This window comes from Acomys minous (assembly GCF_964271855.1).
Source record: "Acomys minous genome assembly, chromosome: 16".
NCBI classification, from domain to species: domain Eukaryota; kingdom Metazoa; phylum Chordata; class Mammalia; order Rodentia; family Muridae; genus Acomys; species Acomys minous.
In genome coordinates this window covers 61,928,957-61,951,396 of record NC_140498.1, presented here as the reverse complement: position 1 = coordinate 61,951,396, position 22,440 = coordinate 61,928,957, and the positions used below count along the sequence as shown (strand labels likewise).

The 22,440-nt window shown below is 41.1% G+C and overlaps 2 protein-coding genes across 2 annotated transcripts in view; one reads left to right on the top strand and one right to left on the bottom strand.

Annotated features, from left to right (window-relative positions):
• LOC311587560 (zinc finger protein 431-like) overlaps positions 1–22,440 on the bottom strand; it is a 129,978-nt gene that overhangs the window by 11,501 nt on the left and 96,037 nt on the right. The window lies entirely within an intron of this gene.
• LOC311587535 (uncharacterized protein) lies at positions 566–21,759 on the top strand. The gene is made up of 5 exons (XM_084764483.1): positions 566–2,391; positions 2,802–2,991; positions 18,000–18,126; positions 18,332–18,392; positions 19,474–21,759. Exons 2-5 carry the CDS (start codon positions 2,803–2,805, stop codon positions 21,437–21,439), a joined length of 2,343 nt encoding a protein of 780 aa, XP_084620609.1. The 5' UTR covers positions 566–2,391; position 2,802; the 3' UTR covers positions 21,440–21,759.

Below are 22,440 nucleotides of genomic sequence, written 5' to 3'. Positions count from 1 at the left end.
GTAGTCCATCATAAAGCTGTGTGTTCATAATATATTTGCAGTAATGTTGTTAAGTTTAGTGAGAGGGACAATTTATGAAAGTGAAGAATGTTGTTGTGTAGAAACTCTAATCCCTATGCAGTGTTTCACTGAAAAAAACAAAAAAGTGAGACTGTGAATGCATGGTAAACCATTTCATTTGTAATCTTCCTTAATAGATATGTCATTTATCACAATGGATACAGGCACTATCGGCATAGGAACGTTGAAAAAAACCATTTTAACCCCCTCTTCCTCAGAAGAGTTAGAATACTTGTAGTAGTACCTATAACTTCTAGAATTTCTGAATGTAGTATGTGTTTAAAATTAACGGCTTTTCCAATTTTATTGGCAATATATCCACAAACTCACACTGCAGAAAAGCTTCCATGAGTACTATCAATGTGGATTGCCTCTGTCTCGGTTCACTTTGCAATTGTAGTATGACTGACATGATACGAAAAATCTTAATGTAATTAGAGTGGTAAATCTGACTTCTCCCAGTTCTCTTCCAATATGTGAAAAAGCTCTTCTATAGTAAAAGGTGCTATAAATGTGGTCCATGAAATACATGAACTTACAATCACAGGGCTATTCAAAGATACAAAATAACGCATGAAGACAGGAGAAAAATGAAAGTCAATAAAGGGATAGTATCATGAGATCTTATTACTCTCTATTAAATTGTTCAAAGCATAATCTAGAACCCCATCCTAAAAAAATCTAACAATGACAGCATATGTGAAATGCAACATCTCTTCTAGTCTGGTTTCTTATTTTGCAATAGCAAGATATGTTTTCACACTATCATTAAAGAAGTTTTTTTCTTAATCTCCTAAATAGATACAGTGATTTCTCCCTATGAAGGCTTGTTAATTCTAGAACATCTGCACCTCTAGCTTTGTAGAAAACTGTTTCTGAAATAATGTTTACTCATGTTGTTTCTTTCCTAATCTGTTGCCCTCCATGGCAGTGACCTTGCTGTCTCCTTGATGAAACCATGTAAATCCTTAAATTTAAAGACTGTATCATGAGCTGGGCGTGGTGGCGCACTCCTTTAATCCCAGCACTCAGGAGGCAGAGACAGGCCGATTGCTGTGAGTTTGAGGCCAGCCTTGTCTACAAAGCGTGTCCAGGACAGCCAAGGCTACACAGAGAGACCCTGTCTTGAAAAACCAAAAAAGCCAAACCAAAACAAAACAAAAAACTCCAAAACAAACAGATAAAGACTGTATCATGACAACATTTTAAAATTAACCATTTGAGTCCTGTAGTCAACTATCCATTGCAGTCAGAGGAAAAGAATCTGCATAAGGAGCATGGTTTTTCTGTCTTCAGATCAGATTAGAAGGAATAATTTATTATCTATTCCACAAGGGTAAATGGGGTAGGCAATCAGCTGCTGCAGCTAAAATTCTGAAAAGTAGGAAATATCTTATTGCTGATGTGAACGAAGGGATCTCTAAAATCAGGTTCTGCCGGGCATGATGGCACACGCCTTTAATCCCAGCACTTGGTAGGCAGTGGCAGGTGGATGTCTGTGAGTTCAAGGCCAGCCTGGTCTACAGAGTGAGTCCAGGACAGCCAAGGCTATACAGAGAACCCTTGCCTTGAAAAAAAAAAATAAAACAAACCAAAAAACAAAAAGCAAACCAAAAACCTCAGTTTCTACCTACTGTGGAGTCCCCTCCTGGCTCCCTGTGCATCTAGTTACATAGTGTACAGCTCCTCCAGTACCATGTCTGCCTGGACACTGCTGTGCTTCCTACTATGTTGGTAATGGACTAAAAGTCTAACACCATAAAAAACCCTCAATTAAATGTTACTTTTTAAATAAGTGTTGCCTTGTTCATGGTGCTTCTTCACAGCAATGAAACCGTAACTAAGAAAGAAATTGTTTTCACAGTCAATATAGTTAATTTTTTAAAATACAAGATGGGCGTGGTGGTGCACGCCTTTAATCCCAGCACTCGGGAGGAAGAGGCAGGCGGATCGCTTTGAGTTCCAGGCCAGCCTGGTCTACAAAGTGAGTCCAGAACAGCCAAGGCTACACAGAGAGCCCTGTCTCGAAAAACCAAAAAAAAAAAAAAAAAAAAAAAAAAAAAAACCTTAGTAGTAAATTCTGACCTAAGAGCAGCCATGACTGCAAGATGGTGATAAGAGTGACCCAGAAAGCTAGATGTGTGAATTAGAGAGGATAAGGTTAAGTATAAAAACCCTGAGAAGAAGCCGCCAGCTCTCTCGCTGTCACCATGACTACCTGAAATGCTGTGCTCTCCCGGACCGAGCAGACAGACAGGCTGTCAGATAACAACCAGAGAACTGATTTAAGTCGCAGCAGCGAACCTGTTCGACAGAAAATCGCGATATCAGGTCGTATACCCTAATGGCATGAGTTCCTAGAACATTGATATTATAAGATGCTAAATGCTACTGCTATTGGAATTAAGATAGTTTTAAAAGTATAATGGAATGGTATTGGTGGCTTGGCCTAGGAGCCTTAGCTGCCGCCTTTTGCTGTAGTTGTCTTTGTATTGCTAATAAATCTCTCTTGCTAAAACGTGCTGCTTGCTCTTGGCCTGCCTCCTTTGTTCCGGATTCTGAGTGTAAACTCTCTGCTCGCGACGCTTAGGTCTTTTGTCAAAAACTTTTGTGTATGTTTCTGCTTTTGTTTTAGGCTTTTTCTCTCCATCCCCTTTATTTTTTCATAGATATTGTACACATTCTTGACTATTCTAATTTCTTGTGATATTAACGTATTTTCCAGTACTAAACTTTTTTAGTATGGTCAGTGTATATGTCAGTCAACATGAAGTGGCGAATCAGAGCCTCCAGGCAGAGACGTGGAGGCGGGTTCTTCCGGGAGCCTTGCTGAAGAGCTGCGCAGGCTTGGGTGGTTCCGCGTGCTGTGCTCTGACCTCTGCTGCTGGGTGTTTTGAGAGAAGCTTCAGCAAGTTCCGAAGTCCCGACATGGTGAGTGGAGGGTCACTGCCCACAAACGGGAGGAGCAGGCTGCTGTGGAGAGCTAGCTGGAGTGGTGGGGCTGTGTGGGAAGACAGACCAGTAGGCTATTGGAGAATACGCACACGTGCTGCTGAAATGCCCATCTCTGCAGTTCTGCAAATGGACTGAAAGCCTGGACCATGAGCTATTGTGCTGTGTCCCTTCAGGACACTGTAATTCTAAGGGAGGTGTTCATGTCCCTGGAGACTTGCTGGCCAATCAGAGCCTCCAGGCTGACCAGCCAATATGAAGATGAGGCTCTTTCTTCTGGCTGCCACGCACAAGTGCAGCTCTCTAGCTGAGCTTTCTTTAATGGGTCTGTGTGATGAGCTTTGAGCACTGCTGCTGAGTGCTGTGAGGGAAGCTCAGGCAAGCGCCAAAGTGGCAACATGGTGAGCTCAGGGTCACTGCTGACTGATGGGTTATCTCCACAGGTGAAATAAGCCAATGGGGCCAGATTGACAGTAAAACGGAGGCAGGTGGATCTCTGTGAGTTTGAGGGCAGCCTGGTCTACAAAGTGAGTCCAGGACAGCCAAGGCTACACAGAGAAACCTTGTCTCCAAAAACAAAAAACAACAAAAAAAAAAGTAAACTGGGCAAGTTTACTTAGGAAGTGAAATTCCTTGGCTAGTTCAGGAGTCTCAGTATACAAAGCCTGAGGAAATCGCCCCGCTGGACCCGCCCTCCCCCACCCGCCCTCCTCAGCCCGCCCCTCCCGTGGCAACTAGGATTACAGGTGAAGGAAGATTAAGTATTGGCCACCTGCTGTACTAGGGAAGCCCTTGGCCCCAGGGGAGGGGCTTGGAGCATCTCAAGGAATGCTAAGAATGTGCAGAGGCTTTCCTTGCAGGGGGCAGGGTTGGAGAAAGAAGTGGGCTCTAACAGACTAGGTAGATGACAACTGAACACCCACATTGGGGAACATCAGAAAAGTGGGCTACAGGAGCTGGTGTGGTGGGTCCTCCCTGAGGTTGTGTGGTCAGCAAAGGCCAGATGTGGCCACATTTGGCCCGTGTTAAGCTTTGATGGAGAAAAGTAGAATTGATGATGTGAAGGATGCAGCAATTCGTAGAAATTTAAAAAGCTCAGGTAGAATTTAGCTGAAGGAGGATTGCCTATAACACACCCCACAGAAAAACAGTATGCTAACCGGCCTGTTAGAAGTCAGGATGCTAGGATACAAGATGCAATTCTTTAAAAACTTACTTGACATAAGACATAGCTTGTGCAAAACCTCCTCACCTCAGCTTTTGTACTTTCTATCTTCTACTTCTCCTTTCTTTCTCATCCTCTGGAACCTTCCACTTAGGACTCTGTCACTGATGTTTGAAGGCACCGGGGTCCTTAAAAATACTTCTGTCACTGTCATTGCTGGGCGAATGTCTTAAGTGGCTAGGCTTGCTGTGTCCAGTCCATATTTCAGTTGTTCAAAACATAACCTGGGGAGTAAATTTAAAGAAACTTAATGGCAACAGCATGTAGAATGCTAAATCTGTTTTTAGCTGTCATTACAGAGATTTTTTATTAGTTTTGTATTTGTGTGTATTATATGTATGTATGTATGCATATTAATTCTAGGACCGCTGCATCTAATGTCTTTGAGAAAAGTCTTTCTGATAAAGTAGGCTAACTCAGGCGGCCTTGAAGCCTGTCTGTTGCTTCCCAGAGAAATGGCCTTGGTTTCTTCTTGACTAAACTTCTTAAGTTCTTTAATTAAAGGATTGTACCACAGCAGAGTTTAAAAATACTCACTTTAGTCATGTAGTGAACCGTCCATTTCCGTATCAGGAATAAGATTTTCATGTGGATCATGGCTTCTGTCTTCAGAACAGAACAGGATGCGCAGTTTACTTTTACACTGCAGAGTGAAGCAGCACAGGCCGTAACTAGCTCACAGACTAATGTTTAGGGCAGTCAGCTGCAAGAGTCAGTACTATGAAGAGAGACCTGATTGAGGCAAGGTGAATTATGATGTCATCTCCCAGCATGGATTAACTCATACATGTGAATGGAAACAGACCAGATCGGTGGGTAAACATTTTGGGTAGGTTAGTTTTAACCACAGAATATTAAATTTCTTTTTAATCGACTCTCCTATGCAGATATGTGCAATCCTCATTGACACAGTTAAGTCAGCTCAGACATTTGAGACTTAGGCTACTGGTTGTTGGTGTCTGTCTGATCTGAGCGGCTAACATTGCACAGAAGGGCAAAGTCAAACAGTACAAGTTTGGTAGTAGAGTTTTTGGTGTCACTTATATATACTATAGTATCATCTGCCAATTAGGATACATTGAATGCTTCCTTTCCAAATTCCACCCTCTTGATCACTTTTAGTTGCCATATTGGTTAGGTTGGACATCAAGTGTTATATTAAGTAGAAATGGAGAAAGAGGACAGACTTCTCTTTATTCAGATTTTAGTGGAATTGCTTTGAGGTTCCCTCCATTTAAGTTGGTGTTGCGATAGACTTGTGTAAATTGTGTTTAATATGTATAGGTATGTCCCTTGCATTTGTAATCTCTCCAAGACTTTTATCATGAATTGGTGTTGAATTTTTGTGAAGGGCTTGCTTAGTGTCTAATAAGATGACCTTGTGATGTTTTTCCCTATGTCAGTTTATTTATTTTACCATGACTTGTTTTCCTGTCATGAGCCATTCCTGCATCAATGGGATGAAACTTCGTCAACCATTGTGGGTTATCTTTTTGATATGTTCTTGGATTAAGTTTACATTTATTTTATAGAGTATTTTTGCTTCAATGTTCATGAACAAAATTGGTCTGTAAATCTCCTTCTTTGTTGAGTCTTTATATCCTTCATATGTCAAGAAGGTATTGTGGCCTCATAAAATGAACTGGGTAACTTTCCTTCTGTTTCTATTTTGTAGAGTACTTTGAGCAGTATTGAAACTAAGTCTTCTTTGAAAGTCTCGTTGAATTATGCACTAAAAGCGTCCAGTCTGCATTTCTTTCTTTATATATATAAAGAGATTTATTTATTATTTATACAGTATTCTGCTCACTTGTATCCAGCCCACCACAAGAAGACACCAGATCTCATGACAGGTGGTTGTAAGCCACCATGTGGTTGCTGGGAATTGAACTCGGGACCTTTGGAAGAGCAGACGGTGCTCTTAACCTCTGAGCCATCTCTCCAGCCCCAGTCCTGCATTTCTTTTTTTGGATTCTTTTAATGAATTCTTTCATGTCACTAGGTGTTAGAGGTCTACTTATGGTAAATTGTTATATCATCTGGATTTAACTTTGGTAAGTGCTACATGTTGTTGTTAGGTTTACTTGTAAGTAATTAACATTATTAGGCCTATACCTATTATTATTACAACAGTATAACCCGCTAGCAATCAGTCAAGACACAGATACGTGTTATATTTTAAAATACTCGTAGTTAACCTAGGGCAGGGCAGATATTAATTCTCTAAACTACTTCCCTTAGTGGGGCAGGTATGGGATACCTGTCCCAATCCCACAGCATTTAATTCTAATAATTTGTATCAAGCTACCTCACATCCAGAATCCCACATAGCTGCTAATGTTCTTCATCAGGGCCAAATCCTCCATCCATGCTGGCCATGTGCTTCTCCTCCACCTAACTCATGCTGGGAAGACCTCCTTCTTTCCCTTGTACTCAGATCTGTCTTCATCCCAAGATTCTCTCTGTCTTCCCAAGCCCTAGACCCTTAGCCATGTCTATTCCATTTGCCCTGCCCAGATGTGATGGTCTTATATTAGTTAGCATCAAAATACAGCCGACCAAAGGCTACCTATGAAGAAAATTATTCATTTTGTTTAGATTTTTCTATTTGATGCAATACGGGTATTTAAAAGTATGTCCTTATGATTTTGGAGATTTTCCCATTGTATGGCACCCTGCTCATTTTATTCTTTTTTCTTTTTCTTTTTCTTTTTTTTTTTTGGTAAATGTGACTATTCCTTCCCTGTCTTTTAGTTATTTCAATAAGGGTTGTCCATTTTGTTGATTTTTCTCAGTGAACCAACTCTGTGTTTTATAAATCCTTCTATTGTTCTCTTTCTTTTTATTTTTTGATTTCAGCCCTAATTCAATAGTTTCTTCCTGTCTACTACTTTTACTTGTGCTTCCTTCATTTTGTTCTAGACTTTATATGTGCTGGTATGTGCTTAGTAAGAAATTCCTGTATATGTTATGTATGCACTTAGTGCTGTCAACTATCCTTTTTTTTTCTTTTTTTATTAATTAATTTATTCATATTACATCTCAGTTGTTAGCCCATCCCTTGTATCCTCCCATTCCTCCCTTCCTCCCACTTCCCCCCTACTCCCCTCCCCTATGTCTGTGTCTGAGGGGGACCTCCTCCCCCTGTGTATGCTCATAGGGTATCAAGTCTCTCCTTGGTGACCTATTATGCTTCCTCTGAGTGCCACCAGGCATCTCCATCCAATGGACATGTTCAAATATGGGGCACCAGAGTTTGTGTGAAAGTTAGATCTCCTTCTCCACTCAACAGTGGAGAATGTCCTATCCATCGGCTAGTCTGGTTAAGGGTTCGAGGTTTACTGTCTATATTTTCCTTGGCTGTTGCCATAGTTTGCGGAGGACCCCAGAGCCCAGACTCGCCTGTAGTTTTCCAGGACGCGCTGGATCCTTCTATTTCCTCATTCTCCCAGGCTTCTCACACCTAAAGTCTCAATAGGATTTCCTCCCCTCTTACCTACTTTCCTGGTAGGTACAGTTTTTCATGGGGACGTACACCTTGGACTAGTGTCTGGATATAAGTGAGTATATACCATTTAGCTCTTTTTGCTTCTGTCTGAACTCACTCATTATGACAATTTCTAGTTCAATCCATTTGTCCACAAATTTTGGAAATTCCTTGTTTTTAATAGCTGAGTAGTATTCCGTAGTGTAGATGTGCCACAGTTTCTTTATCCATTCTTCTACTGAGGGACACATAGGTTATTTCCAAGTTCGGGCTATTATGAATAAGGCAGCTATGAACATGGTTGAGCATATATCCCTGTTGTGTGGTAGTGCATCTTCTGCGTATATTCCAAGGAGTGGGATAGCTGGGTCTTGAGGAAGCCCTATTCCCATTTTTCTGAGAAAGCGCCAGATAGCTTTCCATAGTGGTTGTACTGGTTTGCATTCCCACCAGCAATGAAGGAGTGTTCCTCTTTCTCCACACCCTCGCTAGCATGTGGTGTCAGTTGAGTTATTGATCTTAGCCATTCTGATGGGTTTAAGATGGAATCTCAGTGTCGTTTTGATTTGCATTTCTCTGACGACTAAGGTGGTCGAGAATTTCTTTAAGTGTTTCTCAGCCATTTGATATTCCTTTGTTGAGAATTCTCTGTTTAGTTCTGCGCCTCATTTCTCTATTGGGTTATTCGGTTTGGTGATGTTTAATTTCTTGAGTTCTTTATAAATTTTGGATATTAGACCTTTGTCAGATGAAGGGTTGGTGAAGATCTTTTCCCAGTCTGTAGGCTGTCGCTTTGTTCTCTTGACAGTGTCACCTGCCTTACAGAAGCTTCTCAGCCTCATGAGGTCCCATTTATTAATTGTTGACGTTAAGGCCTGGGCTGTTGGTGTTCTGTTCAGGAAGTTGTCTCCTGTGCCTATGTGTTCCAGACTCTTCCCCACTTTTTCCTCTAACTGGGTTAAGGTCTGTGGTTTTAGGTTGAGATCTTTAATCCACTTGGACCTGAGTTTTGTGCATGGTGACGAATAGGTGTCTAACAACTATCCTTTTATCATCACTTTTATTGTGTACTATATGTTTACATATGATGTGCATTCATTTGCATTGAATTCTACAAGGTCTTTAATATCTTTCTTTATTTCTGTCTTGACCCATTTTCACTCTGGGGAGAGGTATTTAGTTTCCATGAGTTTTAAAGACTTCCTTTGTTTCTGTTGTTGATGACGTGTAGCTTTAGTCTATGCTGGTCAGATAGAATGCAGGGGTTGTTTCAATTACCATGTACCTTTTAAGACTTTCACGGTGTTTGAGTATGTGTTCAATTTGGAGATATTTCCATTTGTCTTTGAGAAGAAGGCAAACTCTTCTGTGTTTGTGTGGAATGTTCTGTAAATATCTGGTGAATTCTTTGGATTTTAATAGCAGTTAGCTGAAGCATATTTCTGTTCATATTATTCATGCAGAATCAAGCAACAGGTAAACCCTTCTCTGCCATGGACTCTTTTTGTGAACTATGCATACTTTGCAAGAAAGTTTCCAGGTACCCTTCTGAGGATCTCCAGCAGCCAGGCAGGGCTGTTTCAAGTTTTGGTCCTGGAATCCCCCTACATCATTCCCTGGGTGCCCCCTTTTTACATCTTCTGCTCACATGGGTGCCACCTGCGTGTGTTCCATGAGAAGGCTTCTCAGATGTTCAGCTTGTGTTGTTGGCCTCTCCACACCTCCAGACAGCATCATCCCAGGACTGCAGAGCTGCTGTGGCTAAATCTCCACAGTACTGGGATGAGCGATCACACTCCTGGAGAAACTGAGAAGCTGAAGCCATGGAAAAGGCAGCAGCACCCAAAGCATCAGTTGTAGTTGCTGCTGACAGGGATCTCACAGGGTGGGAGATTTGTTCAACTGGAGCTACTCTGTGAGCTCCAGTGCCAACTCTATTGTAGGTTTAGATTTTTCAATACCTACTTTACTTAGGGTGCCTAAATCCTATTATCTTCCTTTTAATCTACCATTGAGAGGTACGGGAGAAAGAAGGTTCATAGAAGAAAGAGGGTGTGAACTAGTTTAGAAGTAGTTCTTTGGTGAGATTCTATTCTTCCTTGGCAGGGTACCAGAAATCCAGTCCAATACGAAGCACCAAACAATACCATGATTCAGTGACAACAGATGATAAATGCTTGTTCTGCTTGAGTTAAAGATAAATGTGTCTACAAAGCGAGTCCAGGGCAGCCAAGGCTACACAGAGAGACCCTGTCTCGAAAAACCAAAACCACAACCAAAAAAAAAAAAAAAAGATAAATGTGTGTTCTATTGGAGTTAAGCAATATTACCCTGCATTGTTTCTTTCTCAGGAGAAGAGTAGGGCACTAGAACATCCCCAATACCTCTACCTTATATCCCATCGAATTAGTTTAAAATGCTTTGTCTATCCACGTAGGCACAATGTAGCAGGAATAGAGTTTTTCTTCCCTAAGTAGGAAACAATATACCTGAAATAAAATTGACTCTTCCTGATTATCTTTTTTGAATTACTCTGTGAATGGTCTGGGTCACAGTGTCCTTTCTCAAACCCATACTATGTTCTTGACCAGTCAGTTTTTGTTAAATGGTCAGTAAACTATCTCTGACCTGAGTTTGGTGTCCATGTGGTCAGTGTGGGCTATTCCTGAACCCCAAAAGGCCAAAGCTAGCAGGCTTCTAGGCTTAAGAAGGTTTCAGCTGCAGATCAGCCAATTAAAGCAGGCAAAAATGTTAATGATGAGGCATGCCCTCATCAGAATGGATGATTACTATGTCTGTGAGAGATTACATTGATTGATGAGTGCTATGGGTGGCTCTTCCAGTAAGGTTGCAGTATCCCTTAGCACGTGTGCCTGGGTTGGATAAGAAATCAGGCTGCATATAAGAGAGTGCTCAAGTAGGGAAACAAGCCAGGAACAATTTTTGTCCATGGTTTTTGTTATAATTTTCAAGGTTGAGTTTCTCTTCTAACCTTACAGAATGTTGGACTGTGAGCTGACAGAACCATCTAAAAAAGGAACAAATGGGGCAGAAGAAAGTACAGTCTGTGGGTTTAGAGAGAAAACGGAACTAGGTAGTTTTAGATGGCAGTCAAATCCTGAAAGAGAGGAAGGGATTTTCAAGGAGTTTAGCACCAGTGAAGAGAAAGCCCTACTCTGCATTGGAAGCCTAAGATGGGCAACACCCATTCTTGCTACACCTTAAATGAATGGAAAGTATAGGCAAAGTGATTGCAAAGCAGGCACATCATATAAAACCTACTGCAACGTGCAACTCTGGTCGATGGCTGGCATATTTCATATCAGTTTAGAAACCAAGGTTGGCAGGATCACCCATTCCTCTAGTGGTGTTTTTGTTTTTGTTTTTTAATATTATTTACTATTTATACAGTATTCTGTCTGCAGGCCAGAAGAGGGCACCAGATCTCATTATCAATGGTTGTGAGCCACCATGTGGTTTCTGCCAATTGAACCCAGGACCTTTGGAAGACAACCAGTGTTCTTAACCTCTGAGCCATCTCTCCAGCCCCCATTGCACTGGTTTTTAAAACAAGAAAGATGCACAATTCAAGGTCATGTATTCTGTCTTGTGACTTCAGTTCAACGTTGCTCCAACTATTTATGTTTTGCAGAGACACTGCCCCAGTAAGGAAACTATGAGATTTCATTTCACCAGGCCTTGGCGATGTAGCCCGTGTTGCATTTTGAGACCATAAGATGTTAACATACCTAGGCTCTGAGAAATACATCATGGAGAGATGCATATACTGAGTTAAAGTAACAAAACCGAGTGATGAATGAGACAATGCAGTCATAGGGCCATCTACACCCTGTGAAACTGAAGCCCCATGTATCTGAGACAAAGCTAGAGTATTTGGTGTTTGAATTGTTTGATTTATTTATTTATTTATTTATTTATTTATTTATTTATTTATTTATTTATTTTGTGTCCATCCAATCTTGCCTCACTATATGTACCTTCCTCTCAATTAGAATGGGAAGGTTTATTCTGTGCCATTGTATATTGTAAAGGTATAACCTGTTTTCAGATTTTAGAAAATATAGCTATCAAAAGATTTTCTGGAGTGTCAGAAGTGTCTTTGTACTCTTTTTTTTTTTTTTTTTTTTTTTGGTTTTCTGAGACAGGGTTTCTCTGTTTAGCCTTGGCTGTCCCGGACTCACTTTGTAGACCAGGCTGCCCAGCGATCCACCTGCCTCTGCCTCCTGAATTCTGGGATTAAAGGCGTGCGCCACCACGCCCGGTTTGTACTCCTGAATAGTGGATGAGCTATTGCAGACTGTTAGGATTATTGAAGTTGATTGAAATGCATTTTCACTGTGGGTCAATAATGACCAATATCAGAATTTAATTGATCAAATCAGAATGACTCTGGTTAGTGTCATTTCTTTAAATACTTATCTTCTTCTTCTTTATTTTATTTTATTTTATTTTATTTTATTTTATTTTGAGACAGGGTTTCTCTGTGTAGCCTTGGCTGTCCTGAACTCCCTTTGTAGACCAGGCTGGCCTCGAACTCACAGCAACACGCCTGCCTCTGCCTCCCAAGTGCTGGGATTAAAGGCGTGCGCCACCACGCCCGGCTCTTATTTTATTTATTTATTTATTTAATTATTATTATTATTATTATTTTTAATTTGCTTTCTTAGGGGAGCTTTTGTAGTAGGACTTTACCTAGATGTCTTTTTTAGGGATGAGATTTGAGTGGCTGTAGACTCAAGGCATTTTATGAAAATGCCTTTCTTTCTTCTGTGTTGAGTTTGAACCTGTTTGTTCAGCTTCCTTCTCATGCTATCAAGCATCCATGACTATAGACTGTGCCGCTCATTAATGAACAAATGATTTAAATCACTTTACAGCCTGACTTGTCCCTCCTCTACTCCCAGTCCCACCATCATTTCCCCTTTCCCCAAGTAGCCCTCCTTCTCCTCAGTGAAGGGGAGGCCCACAAGTGTTATCAACGTCCCCTGGCATCACAAGTTGCAGCACGACTAAGAACATCCTTTTCCACTGATGCCTAAGGAGGCAGCCCAGATAGGGAAAAGGGGATCCAAAGGCAGACAGCATAGTGAAGATGGCTCCTATTCCCATTGTTAGGGGACCACATGTTCACCAAACTGCACATCTTCTATATATGTGTAGTCAGCCTATGTATGCTCTTTGATTATGGTTCAGTTTCTGTGAGTCCCCATGGACTCAAGATAGTTGACTGTAGGATTTCTTGTGGTGTCCTCAACTACCCAGGGTCCCACTATCTTTCTTCCCAACCTTCCCCCAAATTCTCTGCTCTCTACCTATTGTTTGGCTCTGGGTCTCTGCATCTGTTTTCATCAGCTGCTGGAGGAAGACTCTCAGAAAACTTGTATGCTAGAAACCTGCCTGCAAGCATAGCAAAGTATCATTAATAGTGTCAGGGATTGGCTCTTTCTCCTTTGGGTAGGTCTTATGTAGAGTAGCAAGTTATTTGCTTGCCCTTTCTTCAATCTCTAATCCATCTTTATCCCTATACTTTTTGTAGGCAAGATAAATGTTGGGTTGAAGGCCTTAAGGGTGGTTTTGTGTCCCCTTCCCTCCACTGGAAGTCCCACATGGCTATAGAGGTTGGCAACTTCAGGCTCTTAGAACCTGATGGTACGGGTCTCAGCTAGATTCACCCCCCATAGATTCCAAGGACCCCTCCTTTCCCAGGGATGCCCCCTTCTGCAGAAGAGTGTTAATTCAGAACATGGCTGGTCTCGTAAGAGATCACATTCAAAGACTTTCTTAGGCTTCTATAACCCGGCAGGAAAGACATCACATCCAAAGGTCTTTTACGTCTGTGTGATCCAGTTGTAATACAAAACATGCCTTTAATCCAGGGTACAGAAGCAAACGTATTTGGGTCTAAGGCCAGCCTGGGATAGAGCAGGTGTCAAGTAAAGAATAGCATAGATCCAGGTATGGTGACATAGTCCTTTCATCCAGCTTGAAGGTTAAGTTAATTTAAAGAAGGAAGCAGCACCCATGCTTGAAAGTGATATGATTGTGTGGAAGAAGAGGTGATGAATCAGAGAAGATGTGGTAGAATAGGATATGGCCAACTCCCACTAGAGAGAACCAAGGGAAGCTACGTAAGAGGCCTTTGTACAGAGAGAGGAAGCAGTTTTAGCAGGAACCAGACCACAAACAAAATGAGATTTCTTTCTCTTGCCAAAAGCTCAATAATGGTTCCATTACTTTAGGGGTTTTCTTCTGCTAAAATCAAATTAAGCTCTTAACAAATGAATAATTATAAAAGGTGTAGTCTTCAAGGTAGGTAAATACTTAAAGAGAAGTGGATCAGGGCATAATGATTCTACAAACAGTATTGCTGCTGGGCAGTGGTAGCATATGCCTTTAATCCCAGCACTTGGGAGGCAGAGGCAGGCAGATTGCTGTGAGTTTGAGGCCAGCCTGGTCTACAAAGGGAGTCCAGGACAGTGAAGGATACACATAGAGGCCCTGTGTTGAAAAACAAACAAAAAACCAAACAACAACAAAAGTACTATTTCATCTTCCACAGTGGGCAGATGAAAAACACAGTTTTTTTAGTCAAGGTTCTCAACATGAGCACAACTGGTAGAATGGATCTCATTCTGTGTATTTTGAAATTAAAATTTTTGAATGTCTCACAACTGTGGCCCTGCGAATTCAACCTTGACTATCCACCAAAAGAAATGTAAAGACTCTAGAACTTTTTTTGTCCATGAAGCTGGATGTCTTATCTGGTGCTCAGTATACTCCAGAAGTCCAAAAATTAGGATGTAAAGACACTAGAGGAATGAAAATTTCCTAGCGAAGACTAATGAAAACAGGCAGAGAAAGAAAGCTTCCTTCTACAATATCTTCTTTATATGTAGGTTGACACCCATAGCTGTGGCCCTGATTAAAGATCAATATTATCATCTCAAAAGATCCGCATTATGGAAAGGTCTTTCCAGTTTGAAAGCCTTCTTTCAGAAAACTCTCTCCAAAAAGAAAGCCTGGGGTACTATATCGTGAGTTGGACAAGTTCATATAGAGTTCTGCCTGTTCTTACTCATGCTCAACTAGCACATCCATGTCTAAAGATGGTCGTAATATAAAGACACAGACATCTACGGCTACTGTTGGGTAAAAATCATGCAGGAACATATACCAATTATAAAAAGAAGGACACACTTGCTTTCATGGAGGACCAGAAAGAGTTTATTTTAACTAGCCCTGTCTGCTCTGACTGAGGCCTGTGACATCACTGTAGGGAATTCCATTCCTTCTTTTTTTCTAAGCCTTGTTTCTATTTTATGATTACAGGTGTTTTCCTGTATATATTTGTACACAGCGCCTACAAAGGCCAAGAAGATCCCAGATCTCATGGGGCAGAATTTACAGCAGATTGTTAGCTACCATAGAACTTCTGGGAAATTCATAAAGCATCTTCATTACTATCTTTTGCTCTAGTCCCAGGCGTTCTGACACTATCTCCTGGCCTCCCTGGCCACCAGGCAAGAATAGGGTACAAAGACATGCATTCTGGCAAAACAGGACTCTAATTAGGATTAACAGGTATGGGGAGAGTTTGGTGCAAGGTGTGGCTACAAAATTTATACTGAGGATCCATAGCCCAGGGCTACATGACTTCATGACTTCCATCAAAGCCACAACCCCATTCTTGGTGGTTTTGTTTGTTATGGATTTTTTCTTTTTGTTTTTTTGAGACAGGGATTTTCTGTGTAGCCTTGGCTGTCATGGACTCACTTTATAGACCAGGCTGGTCTCTAACTCCCAGCAATTGGCCTGCCTCTGCCTCAGGATTTCTGGGATTAAGGGCATGCTCTACCACACCTGGCCACACCTCCTATTCGTTCTGATCCTCACAAAGCCAAGGTATCAAATTCAAGGATATGAATTGGCCTCCAATGTGCTGGGGTTGCTGGCATATTATCTGAAACTTGTGTAATTAAAAAGCACCTGGGTACCTGTGTGTCACAGCAGGGAAGCAGCATGACTGCTAGTCTGTCACCTGAGACATTACCTTGAACATCATGCCTGGCTCATTCCCTGTCCTTGCTGATTCCCTATCTCCTCTAAAAGCCCTCTGCTCAGCAGAGACCCACTGACTCTTCTCTCCTTGCTGGGGAAGGCGCCCTCATCCCCACCCCTCGCTCCCTTCACACCTCCACTCCATCCTCTACCACAGCCCCACCCCCAGCCCTAGCACAATTGTGAGTTTTTGTTTTCTTTTTAATCCCCTTCCACTGAGGATGATGTGTTGATTCAAGTTTTAGTGCTTCAAAATGATTCTCTCTCTCTATTTTTTTAAAAGATTTATTTAAGTATACAGTGTTTCTCCTTCTTCTATGGCTGCCCACCAGAAGAGGGCGCCAGATCACCCTGTAGATGACTGTGAGTCACCATATGGTTGCTGGGAATTGAACTCAGGACCTTTGGAAGAGCAGGCAGTGCTCTTAACCACAGAGCCATTTCTCCAACCCCTCCAAAATGATTATCATCTCTTGCCTGCTCTTCTCCCAGGTTTGTTTCCTATCTATCATGAGAAAGGTTGCTGCAGTTTTCCTGAACACAGCATGAAGCCACAAAACAACAATCATGTTTCCTAAACTCTCTTTAATTTCGAATCTTTTGTGTACCCTTTCACTTGTGGGATAGACTGATAACTCCACTCCAAAATGAGCAATGGCTTTGCAAGCTGTGCGTCCTGATGCCAGGAAGAAGAAGGGAAGTGCCTGAGGGTTTGGCTGGGACCTCAGGCAAGCTCAGAAGTTGGGACCTGGTGAGCTCAAGGGCAAAGGGGGAGGGGCAGGCATCTGAGCTCAGGAGGCCTGAGTGGCTGGTTCTGTCCTGGGGTGAGTGCAAAGGTAGAAATGCAGGCTCTTGGAGAACAGGTAGGAGTGCTACTGAAATGCAAATCTCTCCACTTAAGAAAAAAAGACTGGTCCTGCAATGGAAGCCTGTTCCAGGAACTACTGTGCTGTGTCCCTTCAGCACACTCTAACCATAGGGAAGTGCTCCTGTCACTCAAGACTCAGTGGCCAATAGAGGACTCTAGGAGAGAGAGAAAGAGTGATCTTTTGGGTACCATGCTGTAACTTCCGCTCTGTAGAGAAGTGGACTGAGTGACTGTGTGCGATATGCTCTGAATGTTTGTGCTGGGTGCTGTGAGGAGAGCTCAGGCAAGGTCAGAAGACACAACATGGTAAGTGCAGAGTCACTGCTCACAGTAGGAGGAACAGACAGCTGAGCAGAGGAAACTGGTGTAGTGGGTCTTCCCTGGGGCTGCGAGATAAGCAGCAGCAGATGTGGCCACCTGTGAGGTTCTTTTCGGTCTTAGTAATTTTCTGGACTTGGTGATGGTCTCTGACTACCTGCACTGTGTGGATTACATCTACACAAAGCATTGGGAGCAGGGCCTTGTGAGTAGAAACATCCTTGGCAGGATTACAAACTCAGACCCCTGGTTTCTCGAGCTTCTTCTAAAAATTCTGTTCTCAGCATTAAACATTTATGTCTAAGATATATTTGGAAGCCCAGCATTGTGCCACAGGCCCCAAATCCCAGCACTCAGGAGGCAAGTAGCTCACGGTGTCTTTAAGGCCATCCTGGTCTGCAATGTGAGTCCATCGCAGCCAAGGCTAACACAGAGAAACAATGCCACCAACAAAACAAAAAATAAACAAACAAACAACATATATATATATATATATGTCATTAATTAATTTTGTCGAGGTTGTAGATGTTATCTCATGTGTTGTGTAACACTTCAGTATTAAGCTGTGAGCTCTTGCTGTCCTGGTATTCATTGCATAGATGTGGCTGGCAGTCACATCATGAGATAGTCCTGTCTCAGCTTCTTGACTACTGAGATTAACAGCATGAAAAAATACACTCAGTTTAAAAATCATTTTTATCATTAGTAATTGTTTATATAATTTCTCTGACATGAGCCCAGTATTCCTAAACTGTTTCTCTTCCTCCCCATACCTCTGATGATTGGCGTTTATCTTGCAAGGCTATAGCCTATTCAACGGGTGAGGAATGACAGAAGTGGACCTCTGTATTCAGGATCCTTATAAAATGACTTGGTTACATTAGAACATCTGTATCAGGAAATTAGTGGAGGAAGCCACAGAATTATGTGAATATATTGTCAATAAAGGACACAGTTACAGTGTTATCACTATTACGCTGTCTCTTGCACACCTGTATGAGATATTATAGGATGCAGTGACCTATGATGATGTGAATGTGAAATTCACTCAGGAAGAGTGGGCTTTGCTGGATCCTGCCCAGAAGAGTCTCTACAGAGAGGTGATGCTGGAGACCTATAGGAACCTCACTGCCATAGGTACGACTGTGAATTTTATGTTGCTTTTTAAAATCTAGTGACAACTGTTTCTCCATTGCTATTATTTGTTATTGTAATGTCAACTGAAAATAAGGATGAATTAGATGAGTAAATCAGCCAGATGTCTGACGTTTAACTGAAGGGTAACTTGAATTTTGCCTAATTTCCAATAATATATTATGCATTTTTGGTTCCTCTATTTTAGGTTACAGTTGGGAAGACCATAACATTGAAGAGAATCTTCATACTTCTAGAAGATATAGAAGGTAATTTTCATATGCAAGTTGATACGAATATTCCTGTGAATTACTTTTAGTGCATCCTTTAAGTTGTAAAGAAAAGCAAGAGTGTAAATATGCACTGTTTGAAGTGTATCGATGATTATTAAATTCTGACAAAGACATGTACCTCAAAATCAGGTATCTGGGTGTTTTTGTTTGTTTATTTGTTTGTTTTTTGGGGTTTTGAGACAGGGTTTCTCTGTGTAGCCTTGGCTGTCCTACACTCAATTTGTAGACCAGGCTGGCCTCGAACTCATAGAGATCCACCAGCCTCTGCCTCCCTAGTGCTGGGATTAAAGGCATGCACCACCATGCCCAGCTCTGATTCATTTTTGTAAGTCATTTCTCTAAGAAAGAAGATAACAAAACAATGCATTAACAATATCACCATTTGAATCATAGTGAGCTAGATTGTACAACTGCTAATCTCTTTAGTCTCGTACTACTTAGATACTGCAGAAGATGTACACATTAACCTTCTATGGATACAAGCCCTGTTGGCATAGGAACATTGAACAAAGCAATATAACCCTCTGTTACCCAAAAGAATTAGAAGATTTGTAGTGGTACCAATAACGTGTAGACTTTCTGAATGTAATACTGTGTATAATGAATGGCTTTTCCAATTTATTGGCAATACATCCACAAACTCACACTGCAGAAAAGCTTCCATGAGTACTATCAATGTGGATTGCCTCTGTTTGCCTCGGTTCATTTTGCAATTGTAGTATGACTGACATGACAGGAAAAATATTAATGCAACCAGAGTGGTAAATCTGACTTCTCCCAGTTCTCTTCCAACATGTGAAAAACCTCTTGTATAGTAAAAGGATGCTATAAATGTGGTCCATGCAATACATGATCTTAAAATCACACGCCTCTTAGGAGAGGCAAAATAAAACTTGAAGAAAGAAGGAAAAATGAAGGTCAATAAACTGACATTACCATGAGATCTGATTACTTTTAAAATTAGACCAAAATGTAAAATTAATTCACAGAGATAAAAAAAAATTAATCAGTGTAATGAATGTGGTATAACTTTAACATGTGCGAATTATCGTTGCAGGAAAGAAAGAAGATACACTAGAGGAAAACCTTCTTTATTTACTCAGTGTGGTAAATCATTGTCATGTCAAAGTCATCCTCAAGGGCAAGAAATAATTCCTGCTGGAGAGAAACCATATGAAGATATTCAGTATGGTGAAGCCTTTGTAAGTCACAGTAGTCTCCAAATTCATAAAAGAACAAAAACTAGAGAGAAACCCTATGAATATAAACAATGTTTTATGGTCTTTGCACATCAACGTTCTCTTCAAATTCATGAGAAAATTCATACTGGAAAGGAACCATATGAATGTCAAAAATGTGGTAAAGTCTTTGCGCGGCACAGTTCTCTTGACAGGCATAAAATACTTCATACAGGAGAGAAACTTTATGAATGTAACCAATGTGGAAAAGCCTTAGCAAAGCACAGATATCTTCAAATGCATGAGAGAATTCATACAGGAGAGAAACCTTATGAATGTAATCAATGTGGTAAAGTCTTTGCACGGCACAGGTCTCCTCAAAGGCATGGAAGAATTCATAGAAGAGAGAAACTTTATAAATGTAATCAATGTGGTAAAGCCTTTGCAGAGCACAGTTCTCTTCAAATGCATGAGAGAATTCATACAGGAGAGAAACCTTATGAATGTAGTCAATGCGGTAAAGCCTTCGCATGGCGCAGATCTCTTCGAAGGCACACAAGATTTCATACAGAAGAGAAACCTTATAAATGTAATCAATGTGGTAAAGCCTTAACACGGCACTGTCATCTTCAAAGCCATGAGAGAATTCATACAGGAGAGAAACCTCATGAATGTAGTCAATGCGGTAAAGCCTTCGCATGGCGCAGATCTCTTCGAATACACACAAGAATTCATACAGTAGAGAAACCTTATGAATGTAATCAATGTGGTAAAGCCTTTGCACAGCACAGTCATCTTAAAAGCCATGAGAGAATTCATACAGGAGAGAAACCTTATGAATGTAATCAATGTGGTAAAGCCTTTGCATGGCACAGTCATCTTCAATGCCATAAGAGAATTCATACAGGAGAGAAACCTTATGAGTGTAATCAATGTGGTAAAGCCTTTGCACGGCACTGTCATCTTCAAAGCCAGGAGAGAATTCATACAGGAGAGAAACTTTATGAATGTAATCAATGTGGTAAAGCTTTTGCACAGCGCAGTGCTTTTCGAAGTCATGAGAGAATTCATACAGGAGAGAAAACTTATGAATGTAATCAATGTGGTAAAGCCTTTACACGGCAGAGTTCTCTTCAAGTGCATGAGAGAATTCATACAGGAGAGAAACCTTATGAATGTAATCAATGTGGTAAAGCCTTTGCACGGCACTGTCATCTTCAAAGCCATGAGAGAATTCATACAGGAGAGAAACCTTATGAATGTAATCAATGTGGTAAAGCCTTTGCACGGCACTGTCATCTTCAAAGCCATGAGAGAATTCATACAGGAGAGAAACCTTATGAATGTAATCAATGTGGTAAAGCCTTTGCACGGCACTGTCATCTTCAAAGCCATGAGAGAATTCATACAGGAGAGAAACCTTATGAATGTAATCAATGTGGTAAAGCCTTTGCATGGCACAGTCATCTTAAAAGCCATGAGAGAATTCATACAGGAGAGAAACCTTATGAATGTAATCAATGTGGTAAAGCCTTTGCACGGCACTGTCATCTTCAAAGCCATGAGAGAATTCATACAGGAGAGAAACCTTATGAATGTAATCAATGTGGTAAAGCCTTTGCACAGCATAGTCATCTTAAAAGCCATGAGAGAATTCATACAGGAGAGAAACCTTATGAATGTAATCAATGTGGTAAAGCCTTTGCACAGCACAGTCATCTTCAAAGCCATGAGAGAATTCATACAGGAGAGAAACCTTATGAATGTAATCAATGTGGTAAAGCCTTTGCACAGCACAGTCATCTTCAAAGCCATGAGAGAATTCATACAGGAGAGAAACCTTAGGAATGTAATCAATGTGGTAAAGCCTTTGCACAGCACTGTCATCTTATAATGCCATGAGAAAATTCATACAGGAGAGAAACCTTATGAGTGTAATCAATGTGGTAAAGCCTTTGCACGGCACTGTCATCTTCAAAGCCATGAGAGAATTCATACAGGAGAGAAACCTTATGAATGTAATCAATGTGGTAAAGCCTTTGCACAGCACAGTCATCTTAAAAGCCATGAGAGAATTCATACAGGAGAGAAACCTTATGAGTGTAATCAATGTGGTAAAGCCTTTGCACGGCACTGTCATCTTCAAAGCCATGAGAGAATTCATACAGGAGAAACCTTATGAATGTAATCAATGTGGTAAAGCTTTTGCACAGCGCAGTGCTTTTCGAAGTCATGAGAGAATTCATACAGGAGAGAAAACTTATGAATGTAATCAATGTGGTAAAGCCTTTACACGGCAGAGTTCTCTTCAAGTGCATGAGAGAATTCATACAGGAGAGAAACCTTATGAATGTAATCAATGTGGTAAAGCCTTTGCACGGCACTGTCATCTTCAAAGACATGAGAAAATTCATACAGGAGAGAAACCTTATGAATGTAATCAATGTGGTAGAGCCTTTGCACGGCACTGTCATCTTCAAAGCCATGAGAGAATTCATACAGGAGAGAAACCTTATGAATGTAATCAATGTGGTAAAGCCTTTACACGGCAGAGTTCTCTTCAAGTGCATGAGAGAATTCATACAGGAGAGAAACCTTATGAATGTAATCAATGTGGTAAAGCCTTTACACGGCAGAGTTCTCTTCAAGTGCATGAGAAAATTCATACAGGAGAGAAACCTTATGAGTGTAATCAATGTGGTAAAGCCTTTGCACGGCACTGTCATCTTCAAAGCCATGAGAGAATTCATACAGGAGAGAAACCTTATGAATGTAATCAATGTGGTAAAGCCTTTGCACAGCACAGTCATCTTAAAAGCCATGAGAGAATTCATACAGGAGAGAAA

What these genes read in the sequence shown, in the direction of transcription:
- LOC311587535 (XM_084764483.1), top strand. Translation starts at nt 2,803, where the DNA reads ATGGTCAGTGTATATGTCAGTCAACATGAAGTGGCGAATCAGAGCCTC. An exon ending in AGTTCCGAAGTCCCGACATG is followed by an intron (nt 2,992 to 17,999) that starts GTGAGTGGAGGG and finishes GAGATATTATAG; the next exon opens with GATGCAGTGACCTATGATGA. An exon ending in ACTTCTAGAAGATATAGAAG is followed by an intron (nt 18,393 to 19,473) that starts GTAATTTTCATA and finishes TTATCGTTGCAG; the next exon opens with GAAAGAAAGAAGATACACTA.